This window comes from Bradysia coprophila, unplaced genomic scaffold, assembly GCF_014529535.1.
Source record: "Bradysia coprophila strain Holo2 unplaced genomic scaffold, BU_Bcop_v1 contig_94, whole genome shotgun sequence".
NCBI classification, from domain to species: Eukaryota; Metazoa; Arthropoda; class Insecta; order Diptera; family Sciaridae; genus Bradysia; species Bradysia coprophila.
In genome coordinates this window covers 5,902,869-5,924,569 of record NW_023504022.1, presented here as the reverse complement: position 1 = coordinate 5,924,569, position 21,701 = coordinate 5,902,869, and the positions used below count along the sequence as shown (strand labels likewise).

The following is a 21,701-nucleotide window of genomic DNA, read 5'->3' as shown; positions in this document are numbered from 1 at the left end:
GACCTCCAAATTAATTTCTACTACCGTTTTAGTTTGCATTGTGATTAGGAAAAAAAAATCGTTGTCTAGACGGTGTGCGCTTTGCTTTGGCATGGAGTATAAAGTAAAAACTGTGGATTCGATTAGTGATTGGTACGCAAACAAATTCGTTTTATTGGTTGAATATATTACAGCATCAAGAGACACAATATGTAATTGAAATAAAAACCATTCGATATTAAGCGTGCGGATTCAGGCACTGTAAGACTATTGAGCTAAACGCTTCAGTCGATTTTTTTTCCTTTTAATAATGTCTCTTCCATTAATTGTAAATTATTTGCATTTGCTAACTTAAGCCATAAAGTTAAACATTTTCAACTAAATAAAATGGGAAAATTTAAATAAATTTACATAAACAAATCATTCAATTCTTGACAAAAATAGTTACATAAACCATGCAAACAAGTGATACTGGAACGAAACGTTACACACCGAGAGGATGAGATGAAAAATGAATTCGAACAATTAACCATTTTCATTATCGACTTAAGATAGAAATATGAAAAAGAATTTATTTATTTGAATGCGGTCACACAGAAACACACAGTCTAATGGAAGCGTTGTTCATAAGTTGCAAAATATGAGTTATGGAAATAAGGTCAACTCGTTGCAAAGGCAAAAAGAATAGTTATTTCTTGAGTTATTTATGTCGCCGAGTTTTAATAGTGGATTATGTATCTATGTCCAAAATGTTTATTTTAATGAGTTGGAAGTTAATGAAATCCAAATCTATTTTATCCGTCGAGAACAGATATTTATCACAATTTTTCGATGTGAGTACATCGAGAAAGATAGTTTTGCACTAGAGGTGTAATAGTTTTTTATGCAACAAGTGTCGAAATGAGACTTTTTCGTCAATAGAAGTAATGTTATTAAACGAGCGAAGCGAGTGAAACTTAACAAAATGTCCACTACTATATTTGTTGGAGCCGCAGGCCGAGTGTGACAATACACATTGTTTGTCTAAAAGATCATTTACAACCTTTTTTTGTCAAAACAGGCAACGAAAGTTTTCCTCTTTCATTTCGTCACTGATTTTGAAAAAGCATTTATTACCGAGTTTTATGCAATCAACAATTTCTTAATTAAGCCAACGAAAGTTTAATTTTTCGTCACTGAGTTGAGAATAGTTGTTAACATAACAAGGGATACAAAGTTGAAAAATAGAGTTTTCGTGTGAATTTTGTTGATCCAAGGCGAAGCCGAGGTCGATATACACACGAAAACGAGACGTTTCACTTTTATCCCGAGTTATGTAATGGATTTTACATACTTTTGAAACCTAAACTAATTTTCTTGTTTTCCCTAGGTGTGTAATAAGCCACTTTCGACCCTAGGGAAAGCAAAATCATGTAAAATATTTTTTTTTTTTAATTCACTGAAATGAAATGTAAATGTAAATAAATTGTATGTGTGCACAGTGTTCACTGTGTAATGTTGGATACTGTAAGCACACGGCATTTATTGACAAAGTCAAAAAACAACTTGAAATTTTCATCTACAAAAAAAAAGACTTACATTAATCGGCAGTATTACAGTGCCGCTCTCGTCGAATAAGAAAATACGAAAAAAAAATCTTTCTTACAAAAATGTCTGACCTTGGTGGACCCAAACAAATATTATAATACTGAGATGTTTAAGAATTCTTTTTTAGAGTTTTATTGTATATATACTTCGCTACGTACTTCTATACCAACCAAGCATTTTATCGAATTTATAAATAAATATCTCGAAATTGTTTAATAACAATTTGATGACTTGATGAGTAAAGCCGTTTTTGTTTTCCCATTCATGTCTTGAATGAAACGAGAAAAAAAAAACTTTCATGTTTGCGTGTAGGAATAGAACTTTTATTACGTAAGTTTTGGCGTTTGCTTAGCCGTTTAGTTAGAAAAAAAAAACGAATAAACTATTATTATCCATAAACGATTTTGCCTTTAACAAAGTCTAATTTTTGACCAAAGTTAAACGGAGATAAAGATTTTTGAATTAAAAATTTAAACAAAAGCTTTCAAACAACTATGTTCAAACTCAAAAGATCGCTCTTGCATTGTCTTCAAACACCATTCAAAGATTCGTAGATAATAATATGACAAAGTCACAAGAAAATTGAGCTTTGAGAATATATGTTTCTTGGAAAAATGACAGGCGTCCCACTCAAGAAACGTGCTGATAATATTAGTGATCGCTGTGATCTTAAAACAATTTTTGGAAATTTTGCTACTTTGCTGAGGTAACCTTGAAGAGGAAGTGTCTAAAAGTTTTTTCCATTCATTATATTTAAGAATCAAGAGATTTCCGAGACAAACATGCTTCGAGAACTATTACAAATGATACTGAATTTAAGAAGGTACATCGAAGGGTTAATATTGGTAAATCTATTTACCGAATTTACTTAAATTTACCAAAATTTACCGATACATAAATTTCAGTAAATTTCACCATTTTTGATAGATTTTCGTAAAATTTTGTTGAATTTCGGTAAATTTCAGTAAATTTACCAATTAACCGCTAGAGTTCATCTGTAGTGTGGAAGAGTTCTGGAGATGCTATGTTTCAGAAATTTTATGGAATTTCAGAATGGATGGGACTACTGACATAAACAAAGACACGGAAGAACCCTAAGTGTTGCTAAACGTTTGAATGTATCTTGGTATTATGAGTGACCTACTATTATTGTTAAACTGCTACGTCACCATCATGTAAACCGCATTATAATATTTAGGCAGAGTGAGAAAATTGTGTTCTAAAATAATTTCGCTATTCAAATGAAGTTTTTCGATTTGAATTTCGAGTAAAAATGATAGAATAAATAACGTGGATGGTACATACATGTTGAAAATGCTGTAAAGGTGTCACACATTAAAAATGGGTTACGAGAGACGTTTTATATTTGGTGTCAAATACCGAAGCACATCTGAATCTCAATTAAAATTCCTTTCGTATATATGATATTGCTTGATGGAAGCATTTTATCACTGAAAAGATTCTATACTATATGCGCCGTCTATTACCAATGTACAAGTTTAACATTACCGGTTTTTCGAATAAAGTTTAAAACATTTTTTACATAAAACCGTTTTTTATGTAAATTTATAAATTTTTGACGAAATATTATTTTATATATAAATTCATGTGCTGTGCAGTTTACCAGTTGCACGCTGCTGACTGGAATTAGATATGACTATGGTATGTACTTGTGGAAGAATTTGAAAAAAGTATGGAATTTTATTAATGACTTGGAGTGGCGAAAAAAATGAGAAAGAATAATAATTAATTTTCCGTCCATATTTGCATTGAAATGTTTAGCATAATATTGTAGTATAAATTATAAAACATATTTTTCTTCTGTGCTGGCTGAACATTTATGACTAGTCCTGCTAGACTGAGTGAAAAAAAAACAAAGAATATTTACAACACGGGAAATAGGCTTTTAGATCGTAAAACCCCACACGAAATGTAGGCTTAGAGAATCAGGAACACCCTGCGAACCATTTGGTGTCGCAGGTCCCTGCGGTGTCATTGCACCAATCAATAACTGGTATCGAATAATAATTCAAATTTTTTTATAAAAATTAACTTTTCCAACGTGGGTAGTCTGTATATCACGTAAAATTTTGTATTCGTCAAAAATGGTAATCTTTCATTTTTCAAAAACAAGAAAATGTGGTCGCTATTTTCATGTAACTGTTTTCGTTTTGGCACCAGTTGTGGCAATAAATAAATCGTTTTGCCGCCTGGAGAGGTATTACGGCGTCAGCTCTCTTTTCTCTGTTCAATCAAAACTCTTCTGATAGAGAACGATTCACTCTTTCATTGAAAGATGTCGCTGCAACAAAACCATTGTCAACAGAAAAATAATTAATTTTTACTCGATGGATTTCAGTCAAATAAAATGCCATCGTATAGCTCATGATCTAAGGATTCCGGAACAGCAATCAGTTTTTCAGTCGGCTCTATATCGGCGACATCTTTCAGTGAAAGAGTGAATCGTTCCCTATCAGTAGAGTTTTGATTGGATAGAGAAAAGAGAACTGACGCCGTAATCCCTATCCAGTTGTGGCAATTTTAGCAATACATATTACGATAAATTTGTCTTCATAAAGCAGGGACTTTATTAAGAAAACGTTTTTCATTTTTTCCAATATTTTACCAATTTTCCCATTTTTTGTAAGAAATTTTTATCCCCGTACGAAGTACGAAGGGGCTTATAGGATTACGATGCCGTGTGTAATTGATGGAATTCAAAGCAGACGGTAAGGGCAAAGTGTTTGCCTATGTTCATAGATGACGAATCCGCAATAAAAATTTTGTCTGTCCGTCTGTCCGTCACGTCGATATCTTGAGTAAATCAAATCCGATTTCAAAATTTTCAAAATATTTCAAAATAGTGAGGCTAAGTTCGAAGATGGGCATATTTAGGTCGGCCCTTCGTGAGTTAGGGCCGCCTAAGTGCTTTAAGGTCTTTTGGTGATATGTATGGCAAAATAAACGATGGAAATGTGAATGACACGGCAAATGATAGGTATTGTTGATACCGATCCAGGAAAAAAAAGTTTATTAAAATCGGGTGAATGGCCCGTGAGTTAGGGCCCTAGAAGTGAAAGGCTACTCGGCCCTAAGTGTATTTTGCATAAAACTCGAGTAAATTTCATCCTTTTTTCGTGATTTTTGTTTCATTTGAAAGGTAATCGAAGCCCGAATATAATGTGGCGAAGAACGTTTTAAATTTGGGTCCTTGGACTGAGGCCGCTCCTCGGCCCTAAGTGTATTTTGCATATAAATCGAGTAAATCTCATCCAATTTTGCTAGTTTTTGTCTAATATGAAAGGTAATTGAATACCGAATAGAATGTGGTGAGAAAAATGTTTGAAATTTGGGTCCTTGGACTGAGGCCGCTCCTCGGCCCTAAGTGTATTTTGCATATAACTCGAGTAAATTTCATCCGTTTTTCCTAATTTTTTTTTCGTTTAAAAGGTAATTGAACATCGAATAGAATGTTGTTGAAAAAAAAAATTAAAATTTGGGTCCTTGGACTAAGGCCTCTCCACGGCCCTAAGTGTGTTTTGCATATAACTCGAGTAAATTTGATCCGATTTTCCTAAATTTTGTTTCATTTGAAAGGTAATCGAACACCAAATAGAATGTTGCTGGAAAAAAAAAATTAAATTTGGGTCCTTGGACTAAGCCCGCTACACGGCCCTAAGTGTATTTTGCATATATCTTGAGTAAATTTCGTCCGATTTTCCTAATTTTTGTTTTATTTGGAAGGTAATCGAAGGCCGAATATAATGATGTTGAAAAAAAATTAAATTTGGGTCGTTGGACTAAGGCCGTAACTAGGCCTTAGGCCTCTCAATAAATTAAAATTTTAGGTCAACTTGAAATTTGTGTTACATTTGAAAGGAACGTCGTACGGGGCTTCGTAATTGCGCCATGCGCAATTTGTAAGATGTACACATTTCATAATAATTTGACTTCAACTAGGGTGACAGACGCACTAGGGTCACGTGCGCAATAGATGTACGGGTTCGTACGGAGCCCAATCGCAGCAAACGCTCCGACTGTTCTGACGGCTCGTTTTAGGTAAAATAAAGAAAATTTTGAGGGAAATGTAGCAAAAATTATGGAAAAATTGAAAAACCGTTTTACCAAAAATAGTTACTGTCATCTAGACGTTATAAGAAGATGTAAAGGAGAATCTTTTAGTTCTATCTGAAGCATATGTGAAGAATATCACTAATAGTGATTCACTATTGACATAACACATAAGTACACAGCATTATAGCAGAATATGTGATGGCATGGCCCTAAGCATAAAGATTAATTGAGAATTGTGTTCATAAAATATTATAAAAGGTATCTGGAAAATAAAGATCGAACAGTAAAAATCAATCGTCGACGTAGATACATAAAAACAAACTTTTGTAGAACACGCAACAGCACAACATCATCCAATATTTACGAATTTCTACAATTTTATTTTCGATATTTTTAAGTTTCTGTCGAATTTCCAATGTGTATATCATTATAGCTAGGCCTGACATATGGACAAATTAATTAGCATACCGGCAAACATAAAATATACAACGAAAAAATTTCAGTTGACTTAATAATTGGTTCTAATTGTTAAGACATAATGACGCTAACAAAATTTCGGTTGATAAATTCGTTGACTTAACTTCGGTTTTAATTTACAGTCAATTTTGTTGCTCCAATTCTGTAAAAATTTCTTTTCTAAATTTTTATTGCTTTAAGATGCGTTAAAAGGACACGACCTTTTCTGTGTTACCTACTTTACTTAGTGTCTAAAAATCTACACAGCCCCAATCTGTATGGGAATAGCGAAACTACAGTGAGTACATTATTAATATAATCTGTGGCGCTGATCGCATTACAAATGCAAATTAAATGTCGTGTTGAACCTTTTTCATTCAATTTTAATGGGTAGAAAAGATAAAAACCGTTCAATGAACATTTTCATTTTCGTAATTGATTTGGTCGTAATTATTTTAATTTCAGAAAATTTTAATTTATTAAAACAGCAATATCGTCGCTTATAGAGGAATTTTATGTAAATCGGCCGTTCCGACAAATATCCGGTCGTGTATTGTTCAGTCTATTTCTTTAACAATTAAAAATTCATGAAGTTCAAAGTTCGTATATTTGAAACATTTATTTAACGTCAGCGATTTCCTTTTTTTTTCCACATATTTATTTCTTTTTCAATTTTCATTTACTCGATTCAACATTTACTGTTTTCGATATTTATCAGAAATAATTTTTGGAATAAGGTGATCGAGTTCAATAATCGGGTTTGTATGAATAATTCAGTCACCGTCGGATATGCTGTTGTTCTCACATAATTATTGATGTAATAGGTATTTAAGTTGTGAACTGTTTGCTAGTGCAATAAGTAATGTTAAATAGTCGGGATGGCCTTTTCGTTGGGAACGGAAACCCACGATAAAAGCTTTTCTTCTAGTTTTTAACAGAACCGGGCTTTAAATTAGTCAATCAACTAAATTGGTTTTTTTCTCAAACCTTGTATCTTTACACCCTTGTCTCGAGTCACTCGAGTTGAGTGGAATTTTTGGGACAGGCTAAGAGGGATTCTTTTGAAAAATAGCCTACAGATTTCGACGCATTTTCCAGTCGCCTAGAAAGGTACATTTCATACAAAAATTTCTCCAGTTACACGAGCCGTACAGGGTCGTGTGGGGTGTCATTAGAAAGGTAATCACATGTTCTATTGAGCCGAATAGATCTTATTGGTTTTAAAATTCATCCACACTGAGTTATGAGCAGTTAAAGTTTTCAACCGAAGACTTACACTGTTCAAGAAGTTCAAATGTTTAGGTGCACATATTTCATCATAGATGCATCAAAACCACATAATGCCCTATTTGGCCTAAAAGCACATTAAATTACTTGTCAAATGACACCCTATACGACCATGTACGTTTTCTGTACCACGAGAAATTTCAGTAAGAATAGTGTACTCAGGACTGCGGAACAGTAATTAGATTTTCAATCGGACCAATATTTGCTACGTGATAGCAGTTTGGAAAACTGTTCCCTCCCACTTGATCATATCGTTTTTCCAAACTCCTATCACGTAGCAAATATTGGTCCGATTGAAAAACTAATTACTGTTCCGGAGTCCTGTGGTCATTTGCTATACGCTAGCACTTTATTTGACTAAAATCCTCCGAGAAAAATTTGATAATTTTTCTCTTGATATTACTTACACTGGCATAGCTCGTGGCATAGCAACGCGTTTTTGTATTGATAACGTAAAAGAAAAGTTGACGATAAAAAATGACTGTCATAGTACCGTTCCAGATGCTGTTCCAGCTGTAGAGCCCCCGGAAAGAAGGAAAAAATCTGCATTTGGCACCAACTTTTTTTCCAACACTTCTGTGGGCTTGCAGCACAAAAGTACTGGGTTCATTTATATGGGGAACGATAGTGGGTGAGGCCAGCCACAACACCCCATTCTCAGTTTCGTGGAACATCGAAGCTGCAGAGAAGGCGGACTCTCCGAACGTTCACTACATTTTTAGTCGTAACTCTCGTGGATCTACTCGCACCAAGCGGTGCATATACTCTACCTGTAGGTTGTTCGAAGGCCGACATTCGTACAACATTACAACAATTTAAAATCATTTTTTCTTGAGTTATTGTCGAAAAACTGTTCTCGGTACCCTCTAACATGCCTTCACTTTTGAACGCTTTTCACAGAAAACAATTTTTTTTTAAATCCCAATCACCTGAAGATTTGGCGATATCGCTCTTAATGTAGAAGCATTTACTTCTGTGGAGTGCAATTAATAAACCTCATTTTGCTCGAGGACATCTACCAATATTGCCGTTGAACAGATTTTACCCTGCCGAATACTCACGGTTCAAGTGTACTGGCAATTACGTTTCTTGTTAAAAATAAATCTATTTGTAAAACTATAAACGTCTTTGACGTATGTAACACAATCATTTTACTTTTGTCGACATCACTCAATTCAATTTTCTACTTGAGTTTTTAATTACAGTACAAGACGGTCATTTGTACATAGATATGCCTAAAATAATTACAGACTGTGCTGCTCAATATAATATCGGAAGGTTTTTACTTTTTGTTAACAATTTAATTATTTCTAATTGATGTGTTTGTGACATTTTGCATATTTAACGACCAATGGTGTGGTAAAGACTTTTCGTTTTCTTCCATCGATAAACATACGTATCACAGGCAGTTAATGAGATATTATATGCGGATTTATGTTTGTTGAATGCGATTTTTTTTTCTCTCTCGCTGCGCTGCGTTTTGTCATTAAGTAAAATTCAATTGCCATAGCGACTATTCTCATTAAATAGCACGGTTGCATTTTCTTTAATATTATACCAACAACCAAAACAATTTTATTTTTTTTCTTGCTGCTTATGAACGGGCATGTGTGTATGTTAATTCACCATTTTATATTTTCCACAGTTTAAACCGAGAAATAGAGAAACCATTTCATATTCTTAATTAGTTGATTCGACAAATGCATGCGGTTCACTTATCACACAGCTAATATGCTATTGGTTTCGTGAATTTATGGGAGGTCATATAGTGGCTGTACCACTGTGACTTATAAGTTCAAACGGTTTATTCTGTAGCGTAACGCCCATTATGTTCCGTAATGTTAATAGTAGATTATTCACCTCTGTCCACATGTTTATTTAGACACTTGGGGAGTTATTGCATGAGCCGAAGGCGAATGTTATAACCCCAAGTGTCTAAATAAACATTTGGACAGAGGTGAATACGCTATTTTATCTACCGACTGCGAAATAATAGCACTTTTTCACTGCTATTATTTCACCTAGGTAGATAAAAAAAATTAAATTGCTTAAATCATAGCGATCGTTTCTAGAAAATTCGATGAGGATTCATTTGACTATTTTAGTTCTAACATTTTCTTGGTATTATCGAAAGACCTAGATTCGTAGTCTTCGGGGAGAAAATGATATAATTAGAAGTACCCAATATTACGACAAAAACAAAACCAGTCCATGGAAAGAACGGAAAAACCGAGTTGTTCGCGTTGCATTTTTATGTAAGAGATGACTGACTGCATGATGAGTGTTATATGTAAATGCATTCGGAATGTTATAACTTGATGCTGATTGTGTTTTTTTTTCGGAATATTCAGTCGGAGATAATAAAAGTTTGTTAGGCAACTAAGTGGGCAATATAAGTCGATAGTTATATTCCGTAGAAATAAAGCAATTTCTTAATAATAATTATGATGGAAATTATTTGCGCCATTAAATACGCATTTACGTATCCGACACATATACCTGGTCATTAATACATATGATGAAAATTTTAATTACTTGTAATAGCAACGGATAATTACCAGGTACCTCGTATGCGACATATTCGAGTTGTGTTTTTCGTTTTTGTTTCAAAAACATTTCGTATTTACAAACGATAAATGTTTCAACTATAATTTTTAAGCTGAAAAAAATACGATTAAAAGCGATTTAAGATGTACGTCCATTAATGGTATATCATTTCGGCGGTACAGTATGACAAATTAAGATAGTAAGGTCACTATCCATTCGAAAAAGCTTAGTGCTCATGATCCGATTGGAAGAGGAATTCGGTTGAACTGAATGAGAAAAATAATTGTGCGACCATGGCTGAACAGTTCTAATTTTCAGGGCTTATTGTTGGGAATTCAATTCGGAAAAATTCCGAATAATTAGGAGAAGTTCCGAAAACTTCCGAATTTCTTCGGAATTCTTTCAGAGCTATTCTGAATTTTATGAGTGATTCAGCTATTTTAATTAATATTTTAAATTTCTAAGTTTTTGTGCCACATCTTTACGAACTATTTACGCATTTTCGTAGTTCATACAAAATTGGAACAACAAATTAGTGTAAATTCATCGACTATGAAGTTATACTATTAAACTAGGTCCCACCTCTTGGGTGGGTCAGGTCCCTTGACTGGCTATTTTTTTCTATAATTCCAGCCTTAGTTTTCTAACCATTTTTAAATGAGGTGGTGTTTTTGAGATCACAAAAGTCACATGAAAAGGTGATGTCTCTTTTATTCTGAGAACAGCAGTCATCACATGCTTCATTTTACTCATATTTATTTAATTTCCTGAAGAAACCAAAAGAAGTATGAGTTGAAGGTCCAGCGAGCGATGTCTTACTCCTAAGTTGAGTCTCCTATATATAGTCTACTAAAAGCGCTGAACAGGCTTGCTTACCTCTTGAAAAAAAAACTCATGTGAATTACGGCTCTGGCAAAATTCACACTCGTGCAAACACTTTAGGAACGAAAAATTTCTTTTAAGAACTCGATTTCACGCAAAAATTGTCGTATATCGCAGATTACCAGTCCAATAAAGTCCAATGTTCGAATTTAACCACATGAATTACGATACTGGTCGAAAACACTTAATATTTTCAAATCTGCGATTTTCGAAGCCTCAGAGAATTACTCGAGTTATCGAGTTATCAAGCAAGCAAGATTGTTCTAGATTTCTAGATTGTTCGACCAGAAATCCAGATTCACTTACTCGTCGAATAATTTTTTTTTCTGGAAATCCGTTGCAAAAATGTCGCGGTAACAAGTTGTGTTTACAATTATACTCCAACCTCACTACTCCAATATTATCCATCTACGAACTTAAAATCGGGTAAAAATTACTTAAGTTATCACGATAACAAGGAAAAGCGTCTGAGTATAATTTGGCGTATTTCCTGCCTACCTCTTGAAAAAATATAACTCGTATGAATTACGGCCCTCGCTTCGCTCTGGCCACAAAGTTCACACTCGTTCAAACATTTTAGGAACGAAAAAAATTCTTTTAAGAATACGGATTTCACGCAAAAATTGTCGTATATCCCAGATTAATAGTCCAATTAAATTCCAATGTTCGAGTTTAACCACATGAATTACGCTACTGGTCGAAATTGATTTTTGAAGCCTCTGAGAATTACTCGAGCCATCGGTTTCTCAAGCAAGCAAAAACTCTTTTGGGAAGTACTTCTTAATTGTTAGACCAGAAATCCAGAATTTGTGTAGAATTTCTCCCATCTCGTTGTTCGAACATTATCCATCTGCAAACTCAGCCTCAAGATTTTCAATCTTCGTCGATTAAGACAAAATCTTTGAAAATCGGATAAGAATTATGGAAGCTATCGCGGTAACAAGTAAAAAAATCTCTTGAGAATTACTCCCATCTCATTACTCCAATATTGCCCATCTACGAACTTAACCTCATGATTTTCATTCTCCGTCGATTAAAACCTAAATTTTGCAAATCGGTAAAGAATTACTCGAGTTATTGAGTCCACAAGTGTACGGACGTTTTCTGTATTTAACGTTTTTTGCCAATGTAGAACATTTTCAAAATATCAAAGTGAACTTAGCGTTACGGACATTTAAGGGTATTTTCTTTCATAAGACCCTGACTTTCAGTCAAGGGAATAATGGGTTAGTCTTAACTCCGGTTTACACAAAGAAGTCGCTAAGTGATACAAAAGAAGTAAGAGATTTGAAGATTTTAATGGCGATACGTTTGCAATTCGTAAAACATTTCGTAGCACTACAGAGTATGTTCCTCAACAATTTCTGAATTATGACTAGGTACGCACTCGTAACAAGAATGAAATACTTTTAAAAAAATCTAGATTTTCGTTTGTTGACTCGTAAAACAGAAAACAGAAAACATGATGAATTTCACTTTTTTTAGCTCTGAACATCGAAAACTGTTAAAACTCTAATAAATCTAAAATTATGTTTTCTAAGGGTGAACAAACTGCAATGTAAATTAACCACCAATGTGGGTATGTTCCAAGGTTATTTCAACTGTCAAAACGTTATCCATAGTGTCATAACCAAAAAATGATTTTTGACGAAATGTTCGCAAAAGCGTTGACGCTGTGTGAATCATCTCGTTCGTTTTCTGGTTTTTCAAAACAGTACGACAGAACAGATCTATTGAAGCAAACCTACACGCATTGATTGAGAGCACACAATTTACAATTAACGGACAACATCTGTTATCGATTACGACTGCAAGAATAAATAACAAGCTCTGACTAATGTGATCTCTTTTATTAGCAAAAAGCATGTTTAAAAAATGAAGTAAAAGATTTGAAACAAAAATCTCTTGATAAAACCTTAATCAATCGAAGTAATAGATGAGACAGTAAAACTGATATGTTTGCCGTCTGTGAAAGATTGAACCTGTGAAAATGAAATTGTTGATGAAATAAATAACTAAAAAGGAATTCGATCCTCACAATTGGTGGCCTATTCAAAGGAGAAAATAGTGAAGGTGGATGGCATGTGTCACAGCTCTGCTACTAGAGTAGCAGTTCTATGCATGTGTGTATCTTTTTGCTGTGGACAAGGTTACAAGTAGACAATAAGGATTGATACCAACTTATCATGCTCATATTTGATATGAAATTATGCAAAAGAGATGGGACTTAAATCATATACAGCGAAAATATGAATTGTGCTTTAGCCAAAACTTAAGTTTTATTTTCAAAATCATCGTTATATCTGTACAAACTAATTTGTTAAACAGTGTCTGATACCAGTGCAAAGGGCTTCTCTGCAATGTAAGAAATAAATTCTGTTACAAAACGCAGTAACGTAAATTAATTCATCCATTCGTTGCTTAATATTCCTTAAAAAAACATTATTTTATGTCCTACTAATTAAAAGCGCAGTTTTTGTTTTGCAGAATCCAATTAAACATGACATTTGTTGCAGTAAGACAATGAAAATTATGGTGATTGGACTGAAAACGTGTTAGTTGAGTAAAGTTGAAAGACGTTACAAGAAATAAATTAATTAAATTGTAAAAAAGCAGTACCTTAATAGATCATACTTTTAATTGTGTAATTTAGAATCACTGCATGCAAAAGTAAAAACGATTTAACAAACAAAAAATTGAATTAAAATTGAAATTATACAAACCATTTCTATGATTTAATTGAATAAAACGTCTAGGAAACTTGATGGCTTTCAGAAAAAATTAAGTAGAAAAAAAAAGCGGCGTACGGGCTACGATTAGGTCAAATTCAAATTTACATTTTTGTTGTGCGTTATATTACGTGTTACGTTCGTAAATGCTATTTATGCAAGTCAACCTTTATAATAAGAATGTTTTAGCATGAAGCCTTGCTTTGACAATGCAATTATGTTAATCATTGAATTAAATGCGAGATTAAAATGTAATCGATTTGGTCGTTAAAACGGCGAAACTTTTTCAATGAGAACGATCCCTAGAGGGAACGAATTTTAGTGAGGGTCTGCTAAGAGTTTTGTGTGCCAGTTTAAAGGCTCATGACAGCTCACCTTCATTCATTCTAAATGTGTTTTAAGCAATAATGGTACCACTGAAATTACACTTGCTTGATTTGTGAACAACTTGCAAAGTGAACACGCAAATATAATGACGAATTTCAGATCTCATCTCATTTTGTAAGTCATTATCCATCCCTTAAAGACCTTATACGTAAGACCGTACAGATGGTTTTTCCTAGTGCGCTGATAAGATATTCGATTTTCCTGGTGGTAGAGTGAGGTTGCATACAATGTCAAAGGATTCCTCTGACGTTTGTGAGATGAAGCCCTTACTATTGGCAAGAGTTGTTAGCCGTACCTTCACGCAAAAAGGGGTTAAAATTGACCTATCCGAATTCGTTTTATGTCGTTTTCATCAAGCGAAATACAATGAGAGTCAATGCACTCACTACCCCTTGTAAATGGGAAGAAATAATCGAGGCTCTACTTTCATGTGAGACAATAACAAATAAAACGATGGAAACAAAACACATGAAAAGTAAAAACTTCCTTTGGGAATGCCGCTTTGTGACATGAAATGTTTTTAGTGGTTTTTGTAGAGAGCGGCACCACGAGTATCATAACAAGAAAATATTTCGATGGGAAAATTTTTAATTCGATTTTTCGTTTTTTTGGTACCTGCGGGAAGCTTCGAAGACTGTTTGTGACGTGTTTGATCACAAAAATATAGTTTCTGTTTAGCCTGAGGTCTGAGCTTTACAACGATACTAATCATGAGATTGTAAGAAAATTGCAAGTTTTCGGTTTTTGATCACCTTTCACCAGCCACACAAACTACGAAGAATTTTTTTGAAAGTGGTTTTGGCTTCTAAAGTCGAATACCTTTTTAGGCACATATAAAAAAGTCCACTGGAAAATGCCGCCGATTTCAGTATGCTGTTTTTCAAAAGAATCCCTCGAAGTGAAAAAATGAATTGAACTTTAAAGTGTTTAACTCAAGTACTTGTAGTTTTAGAGAATTACCCTGTTTGAAGAATCAGTTCCAACCATAGAGTAGTTTTACATGCATTTTTATGTGGAGAAATCAAAAAATCAATCAAAACACAGAAACTGAAGATGGTCGAAGATGTGCAACGACAGATATAAGCGACGACGCACAATTAATGCGATCTTATATGCAGTGAAATGAATGGTTAAACAAATGAAATATAAGATTTTGTACGAAAGACTAGGCGGAGTGAAAATGGCTGTAGTCGTGAAAATTTTTGCTCGTCAAATTTTTCAGTATTTTTGTGTGTTTTTATTGTTTTTTTGTTCGGTTTCTCTTGTTTTGTGATCTGATAGACTCGGAAGTGTGTTTAAGGTTGCGTGTATGCTGGTTTTTTGTTCCAATAGTTGCGAAATTTCGACGAAGATTGAAAGTGGAGAAAGAGCATCAAAATGTCAACGACGAAAGTGACTGAAGCAGTGTGAATGAGCAGAACCGCAAGCTGAGCAATTGTGATACGGGCCGTTGGAGGTCCATTATTCTAATGAGACCGTTGGAGGTCCCCGTGGCAGCTAATTGGAGGTCCCCGTGGCAGCTAACTGGAGGTCTCGTCTTTCGTCATTTACTGGCTCACCGTGGATTGTCTGTAGCTTGTGGTGAAATTTTGTGAATGCATTTTTGGTACGAAGGGCTGCTGTATTATGGCAGTTTCGTGTTCGAGGGCTATGGTGGGTAGTAGGTCAATTTAAGTAACGTTCCAGTGCAGGAAAGTGGCAGGATGGAAAGTGTCACGTTGAAGTTGCGCTGGACTGAATGAATGGTATGGTTTGTATGAATGGTGTTGCGTGAAAGCCGGAAGCACGGAAGCAGAGTAAAGTAGGATGAGCCGCGTACGTTTGAATGAGGGCGGATGCTGAGCTTGTTGGAATATGCAAAGGTTGAATGGAAATGCAGGAAGAACGTCACCAAACCGCGCAGATTGGAACAGACGAGCAGACAGCGACAAGGAAGGAACGCGAGGATGGCGGGTCGCTAAGTGTGTAGTAAGTGCACTGGCCAGAGAGGTAATTCGACTGACTATATTGACTAAATGAAAGATAACGTTTGTAGCTAGTCCGACTGTCAGACCGAGCGGCGGCAGTTGTTGTTAGTTACCTCTGTAACATACAGAGGTATATAAGTTCTAGCAACTTGAGTGGCGGCCCAGCGCTGCAGACCTTAGACTGGCCTGGGGAATTCTCGAGAGACAACCAGGTCAGTCTCTGGACAGCTTGAATGGCCGAAGAGTAACAGAAAACACGACGTGCTTTTCCCTTGCTGTTCTAAGAGAGCCTGACCGGGACCAGGGCCTGGTCCCCAGCTCAAGATGTGAAGTCTGAGTCTGAGTCTGAAAGACTAGGCGATGATTTAATCAAAAGAAGTAAAAGATTCAATAGTCACATGACGATGCGATGGTGATTTTTAACAATTTGCAACCATAAACTAAATGGTAAAGTTTAGCAGACCAGAACGTAAAGATTAAAATGAAGATCTTTACAGTTACATTATGGAAGAACCGAATAGTCTAACATCAAGGAATTTTGAGCTATGTATGCCCCAGCCCCATTAACTACAAGTAAATATCAGCGAAAATCTAAACTCTCAATTGTACAAAAATAAGCCTTTCGCGCGCACTCATTTAAACCACATAGGTATCAAAAACACCCTTAATTTGTGAATTTACCAATAATTCGAATAGAGTGACAACTTCCACTACGTATCAAAAGAAAGCCAATAGGCCGCTCACTTTTATCGGTCTCACGCCATTTTTCGACTTGTAGAGGCATAGCAGTAGCTAAACATTGACATTTTCTAGTGTGGCTACGGTTTTCACTGCTCAAGACGTCTCCAGGCCATCACCCACAAAAATAACTTCCGATTTTTGGACGTCAAAAATCCATCAATCCCTCAAAGAGTCAAAGGGAACTGATTGAAGTCAAATTGAATAAGCTAGAACTCACCTTATTGGTTGCAACATCAATGATGGCGAATACAAGTAAAATAATTTCTTTTTCGTCCGAACCCAACGATAATCCCGATGCTCCGCCAGTGGCCACATACATTGACACAACATGTCCAGGCACAAACATTTTCTCGTCACTTGTTGTTAAGCAGAAGCAATTCGGATAATATTTACTATCCTCAACACACAAGTTCACTCGGCGGTATTAAATTACAAGAAAAAAACTTTTCAACTTCGTTTAATGTGCCATCGAAAATTTATCGACATTCGGCGGAAAATTTAAAGTTCACAATTCACGGGATGCACACGTAATTCACAGTATTTGTAATGATGTCAACATTTCAGTTTTCTTTAGGTAAAATTGATTAGAATTGACAAAAAAAATCATAATTTATCGATCACAATATCAACGGGTATGAGAAGCCAAATTCTGGATTACTAATTACTGCATCTGCACCGAATGATCCGCATCCTTAAAATGTTATCGATAAAAGGTATTTACCAAGTAAATGAGCATTTAAAGAAGCGAAAAAAAAGGTTAAAAACCTGCCAACATTTTATTATCTTCCACACATATCGCTTCAATGTAAAATCAACAACAGGTGTGTACTGTGCACAGATATAATTTAACATTTTATGTTACAGTGTATGAGTGTGTAATGGCCAATAAATGAAGCTATGTCACAAACATATTTGACCACAATTTTGTATCGACATTTTTCGAATCATCTATGTTGTTGACCAGAGAGTCAATCAAATTGGTAAACTTCCACCACACAATCCATTTTCGTTGGATTTGGCTGTTCAATCCGATTGAATATATCTCAACAATTCCACCATTAAATTCTGTTGCTTTCGATTGGGAGTGTACGTACCGTACGTACGTACATATTTATATGCTGGTTTGAGGTGTATTCGGTTGCAACTGGTTGCTTTACACCGTAATTTGAAGTTAAATCGAAAAAAAGGGGTTACAATAATTACGATTTGTATTTTGTTAGGTTTTCTCTGTAAATAAAGCAGAAATGAAACGAACACGCATACGTACGCGAAGCAGTACTCTTTTAATCAGCCAGCATTTAATCGTATCACTTTACGATTTGTGATTTATGTTAGGAGATTACCTGACGCGAATGAAAGAAAAATATTGATCGAAGAAGAAATGTGTTTAATTTCCAAATGCCACTTAAATCGAAAGAAAACAAGAGAAGTATAATCAGCAAAGCCAACGTTCACATATATCCATATCAGTATATCAGAATTTCAGAATCAAAAGCTGGTTTTATGGTATTTTTTACGTGTATGAGTTGAAGGTAAAATCATTTTTTTTTTCTCTCTACATATTCTTTTGATCATCGTCCCGTTACGTAATGACGTAGACGTAGGCATAATTATTTAGGACAACAAAAACAGAGATCGACTCCATTCAAAATGTTTGAAGAACGTACAATTGATTAAAGATTTTGTCCGTTCTTTTTACACGTGTCACTCAAATGCAATGCAACAGGTTTCTCTACATTGACCGAACAAAATAAATAAAACGAAAAAAAAATTTTTGTTCCGTGAATGACTATGCATACGATGGACACTCTGGATATTGTTTTCGTTTTAAATTATCTGTTCATATCGAACGCAAATTTTTCATGTCACTTTATTCATTCAAATACCCGTTGAGCTTGTTTTCGATTCACTAAAAAAACCGAATTAAAATTGCAAGTAATTGCTCAAGTGTCAAACTCTGAGACCGTCCAGATTTGCGTTTATTTACCATTCATCGAGCAATATCACAAACAGTTTTTCTTCACTTTTTTTTCACGTCACCTAAAATTTTCGTACGATTTCAGTCTTTCTCCATTTAACGATTGTCTTAAATCAAACTGTTCAAAACAATTTCGCTCACAACGCTTGAGTATATCGATCAATAATTACAAAAATTAAAATTATTTAATTACAAAATAGAATCTAGAAATTATGGGGCACTTTTCAACGAATTTACGGCATTCACTCGAAGTAGTGACATCCCCTGCGAAGCTTAGCTGACGACTGACGACCACGAAGACATGATACAATTCAGTCAACCATCACCAGGTTGATCTGAGTGCGCATAATAAAAACGAACCGTACAGGTAAAAATTGTGTATACACAGAGAACGAAACAATTTTCAACCGTTTCGGCGTAATAGTTCTGGCAGGTACAAATTATATTTCGTGCGTTTTTATTCACATTTACATGTCTTTTGTATGGTTTGATGGCATAGTATATCTTGTGATGATGAATGAAAGCAGTCATCTATAGCAGATTTTTGGTTTGTTTTTGATTATTTATTGTTGAATTGCAGAGTCAAAGGATTAAGGCCGAAAATACAGAGTAATTTTGACTTGATCGACAATTATGATGCGTTTTCCATGGTTTAGCCTTTATGGTGAATATCGGATTGCTAAGGAAAACGCAACATAATTGTCGATCACACACAAAATTGCTCGTGAGTTTTTGTCTTAAGTGACTGACGGAACCAGTACTCTCTCTAGCAAACAAACTACTTTTATTAAGAGCGTACGGTGACAAGAACCAAAATTGCGCGAAAAATATGGCATGTTTAGGAACATAATTCTCAGGATGCAAGAGATGGAATACGACAAAAAATGGACGAACGGTTAATTTGAACCTTACTTAACGAAAATTTGTTTTCACACTTATAATATTGTTTCAATATTGTTTCATTTTCACGAATACTTTTGACAAATAAAACACGTCTGCAAGGCAAAATTTTTGTACACGCTTCATGATACGAAAACAGACGAAATCACGCGCCGAAAGTTATCGGAATACACAGTTTTTTAGTTCTCTCCGAGCAGACCTTGTAAACAGGTCTAGGGATATAGATGACGTTTTACTCGCAAGCGACCTGTTTTGAATTGTTGTATACGTAGGCGGAGCTAACTCTCTCACTTTCTTTTGCTCTTTTTGTTTTTTCTGTTTTTCGTATCATAAAGCGTATAAAATTGTGGTCATCATATGGAGAGAGCACACTCAATCACAGTAATTCTATCGGCATACGGTTATGATGAAAATAACTATTCCACTTTAGGTACATTTTTTCGGCTACAACATCGAGAATAATCACATAAGTTGCTATAGGAGAATGATGTTTAGAAACTAAGAAGAAATGTAATTGAGTTTCCCATATTTTAGTACATTTTGTCACAAAATTACTGCTGTCACTGCGCTTAGTTTCATGTAAACCCACTTCATGTGATGGCATTTGTTCTGTAATGACAAATGTGAAGTTGGTTCACATAAAAATAAGCCGCAGAGAATGAAGTACTATGAAAAAAAATGTGGAGCCTCTACAGGCCAACTCACTCGTCCCATATCAAAACAGTTTCTTATGACACGAACCACGAAATGTTTTCAATTTTTTGAAAAAAGTTTTTATTTTTAAGAAATTAACCAAAAACAGTTTGGTTTCTATCACGGCGGCCATTTTGTTTTCACTATATTTCTATGATGGGTGTCCTCGATGTTAGATTTTCTATTGTTATAGATCAAGTCCGAGTAACTGTAAATCCGAACACTGACAGCTGCACCGTCATCCATAGAGAACCCTAACCTCAACTCGGTGAAAAAAATCGAGATTATTGAGATGCCGTTTAATTTTTTGTTTTGTCTGGATCTACAGAAACGTTTAATTTAATAGATTATGATTGTTTCTTGTATGGCGTAAGCGTTTAAGCTCATTATTTTAAAAGAAAATCATGAAAAACATTTAAATATTTGTTTCTATTTTCAAACATGAGCAAAGTGGCTGCTCATTTTCACTGCACATACGTTGAGGGTAGGGTTCTCTGTGGATGATTTTTGACATTTCGAATAACCTTGGACTTGATTTAATAGACATAATACGAGTTTCATTTTAATTAAAAGAGATGACGCTATAGAATTTGGTTTTTGTCCGAAGCTAAACCCTTGTACGCTCTTAAGGTGCTGAAAGAATCAAGTAGCCTTTAGAATTTACATGTAAATTACAGCGTAGTCCATCAAAATGTAGAATAATGTTTGTAGAATACAATGAAGAAATAAGGTTTGAATTTGACACAGAGAACTGAGAGTTTGTTTGCCAGATAGAGTATTGACGCAACGCATATTCGTACGCTAATGTAAGCAGGAAAATTTTATTTAAATTTTCTTAACTCAATTATTCAATGAAGTGCTGTTTTCAGAGTCGAATAAGGAAACAGATTAGGAGTTGAATAGTTCAATTCGTAGAATAGATGACCTAAAACCAAAGCTGCATCTGCAGCGCCCTTAGCCATACAGCACTCTAGCGCCTCTTTTCTTGACCAACATAATTAGGCAAGTTATTTTGTGTTGAAAATTGTCTTTTTCCTTTACCCTCGATCATATTCCAGCGCGCTGGTCGTACTGTAAAGTAAGTTAGTAAGGCACTTCAAGCGAAAGTGATCATGGTCGACAGCTACCAAATAGAGTATTATTTTGTATGAAATGGTTTTTCATAATGTTTCACAGTTATGTGACACACTCTCAAGTTTCAGTACCCTACTTAGCGTACTATACTTATGCTTGAAGTGCGTTGATTTAACCTGTCACAGACGGCAAGCATATTAACAGTTTTATTGTTCAAACTATTACTTCATTTGATATAAGATTTTCAAAGATTGATTTCAGAAATCTTTTACTTCGTTTGTTTTCAACATGCTTTTTGCTATATGACCTTGGTCGTCAGAGTTTGTCGTTTATTATTACTGTCGTTGTCGATAACAGATGACAGCCATCTTTAACAGGTTAACCCGACAGTGGGTCTGTACCCTTCAGATTCAACACATT

At 34.8% G+C, this 21,701-nt stretch overlaps 1 protein-coding gene across 2 annotated transcripts in view; it reads right to left on the bottom strand.

The window, feature by feature from the left end:
- LOC119085124 (RNA-binding protein fusilli) overlaps positions 1 to 18,914 on the bottom strand; it is a 62,637-nt gene extending 43,723 nt beyond the window's left edge. Inside the window, exons 1-2 of one of the 2 annotated variants that reach the window (XM_037195389.1) lie at positions 18,624 to 18,914; positions 16,854 to 17,204 (exon numbers count right to left, since the gene is read on the bottom strand). In XM_037195389.1, coding sequence (XP_037051284.1) covers positions 16,854 to 16,982 — 129 coding nt within the window. In that variant the 5' untranslated portion in view covers positions 16,983 to 17,204; positions 18,624 to 18,914. Of the gene's footprint in view, positions 1 to 16,853; positions 17,205 to 18,522; positions 18,541 to 18,623 lie in introns of those variants that run through there. The other variant, XM_037195390.1, reaches the window with a different exon arrangement.
- Between the last annotated feature and the right edge of the window lie 2,787 nt (positions 18,915 to 21,701).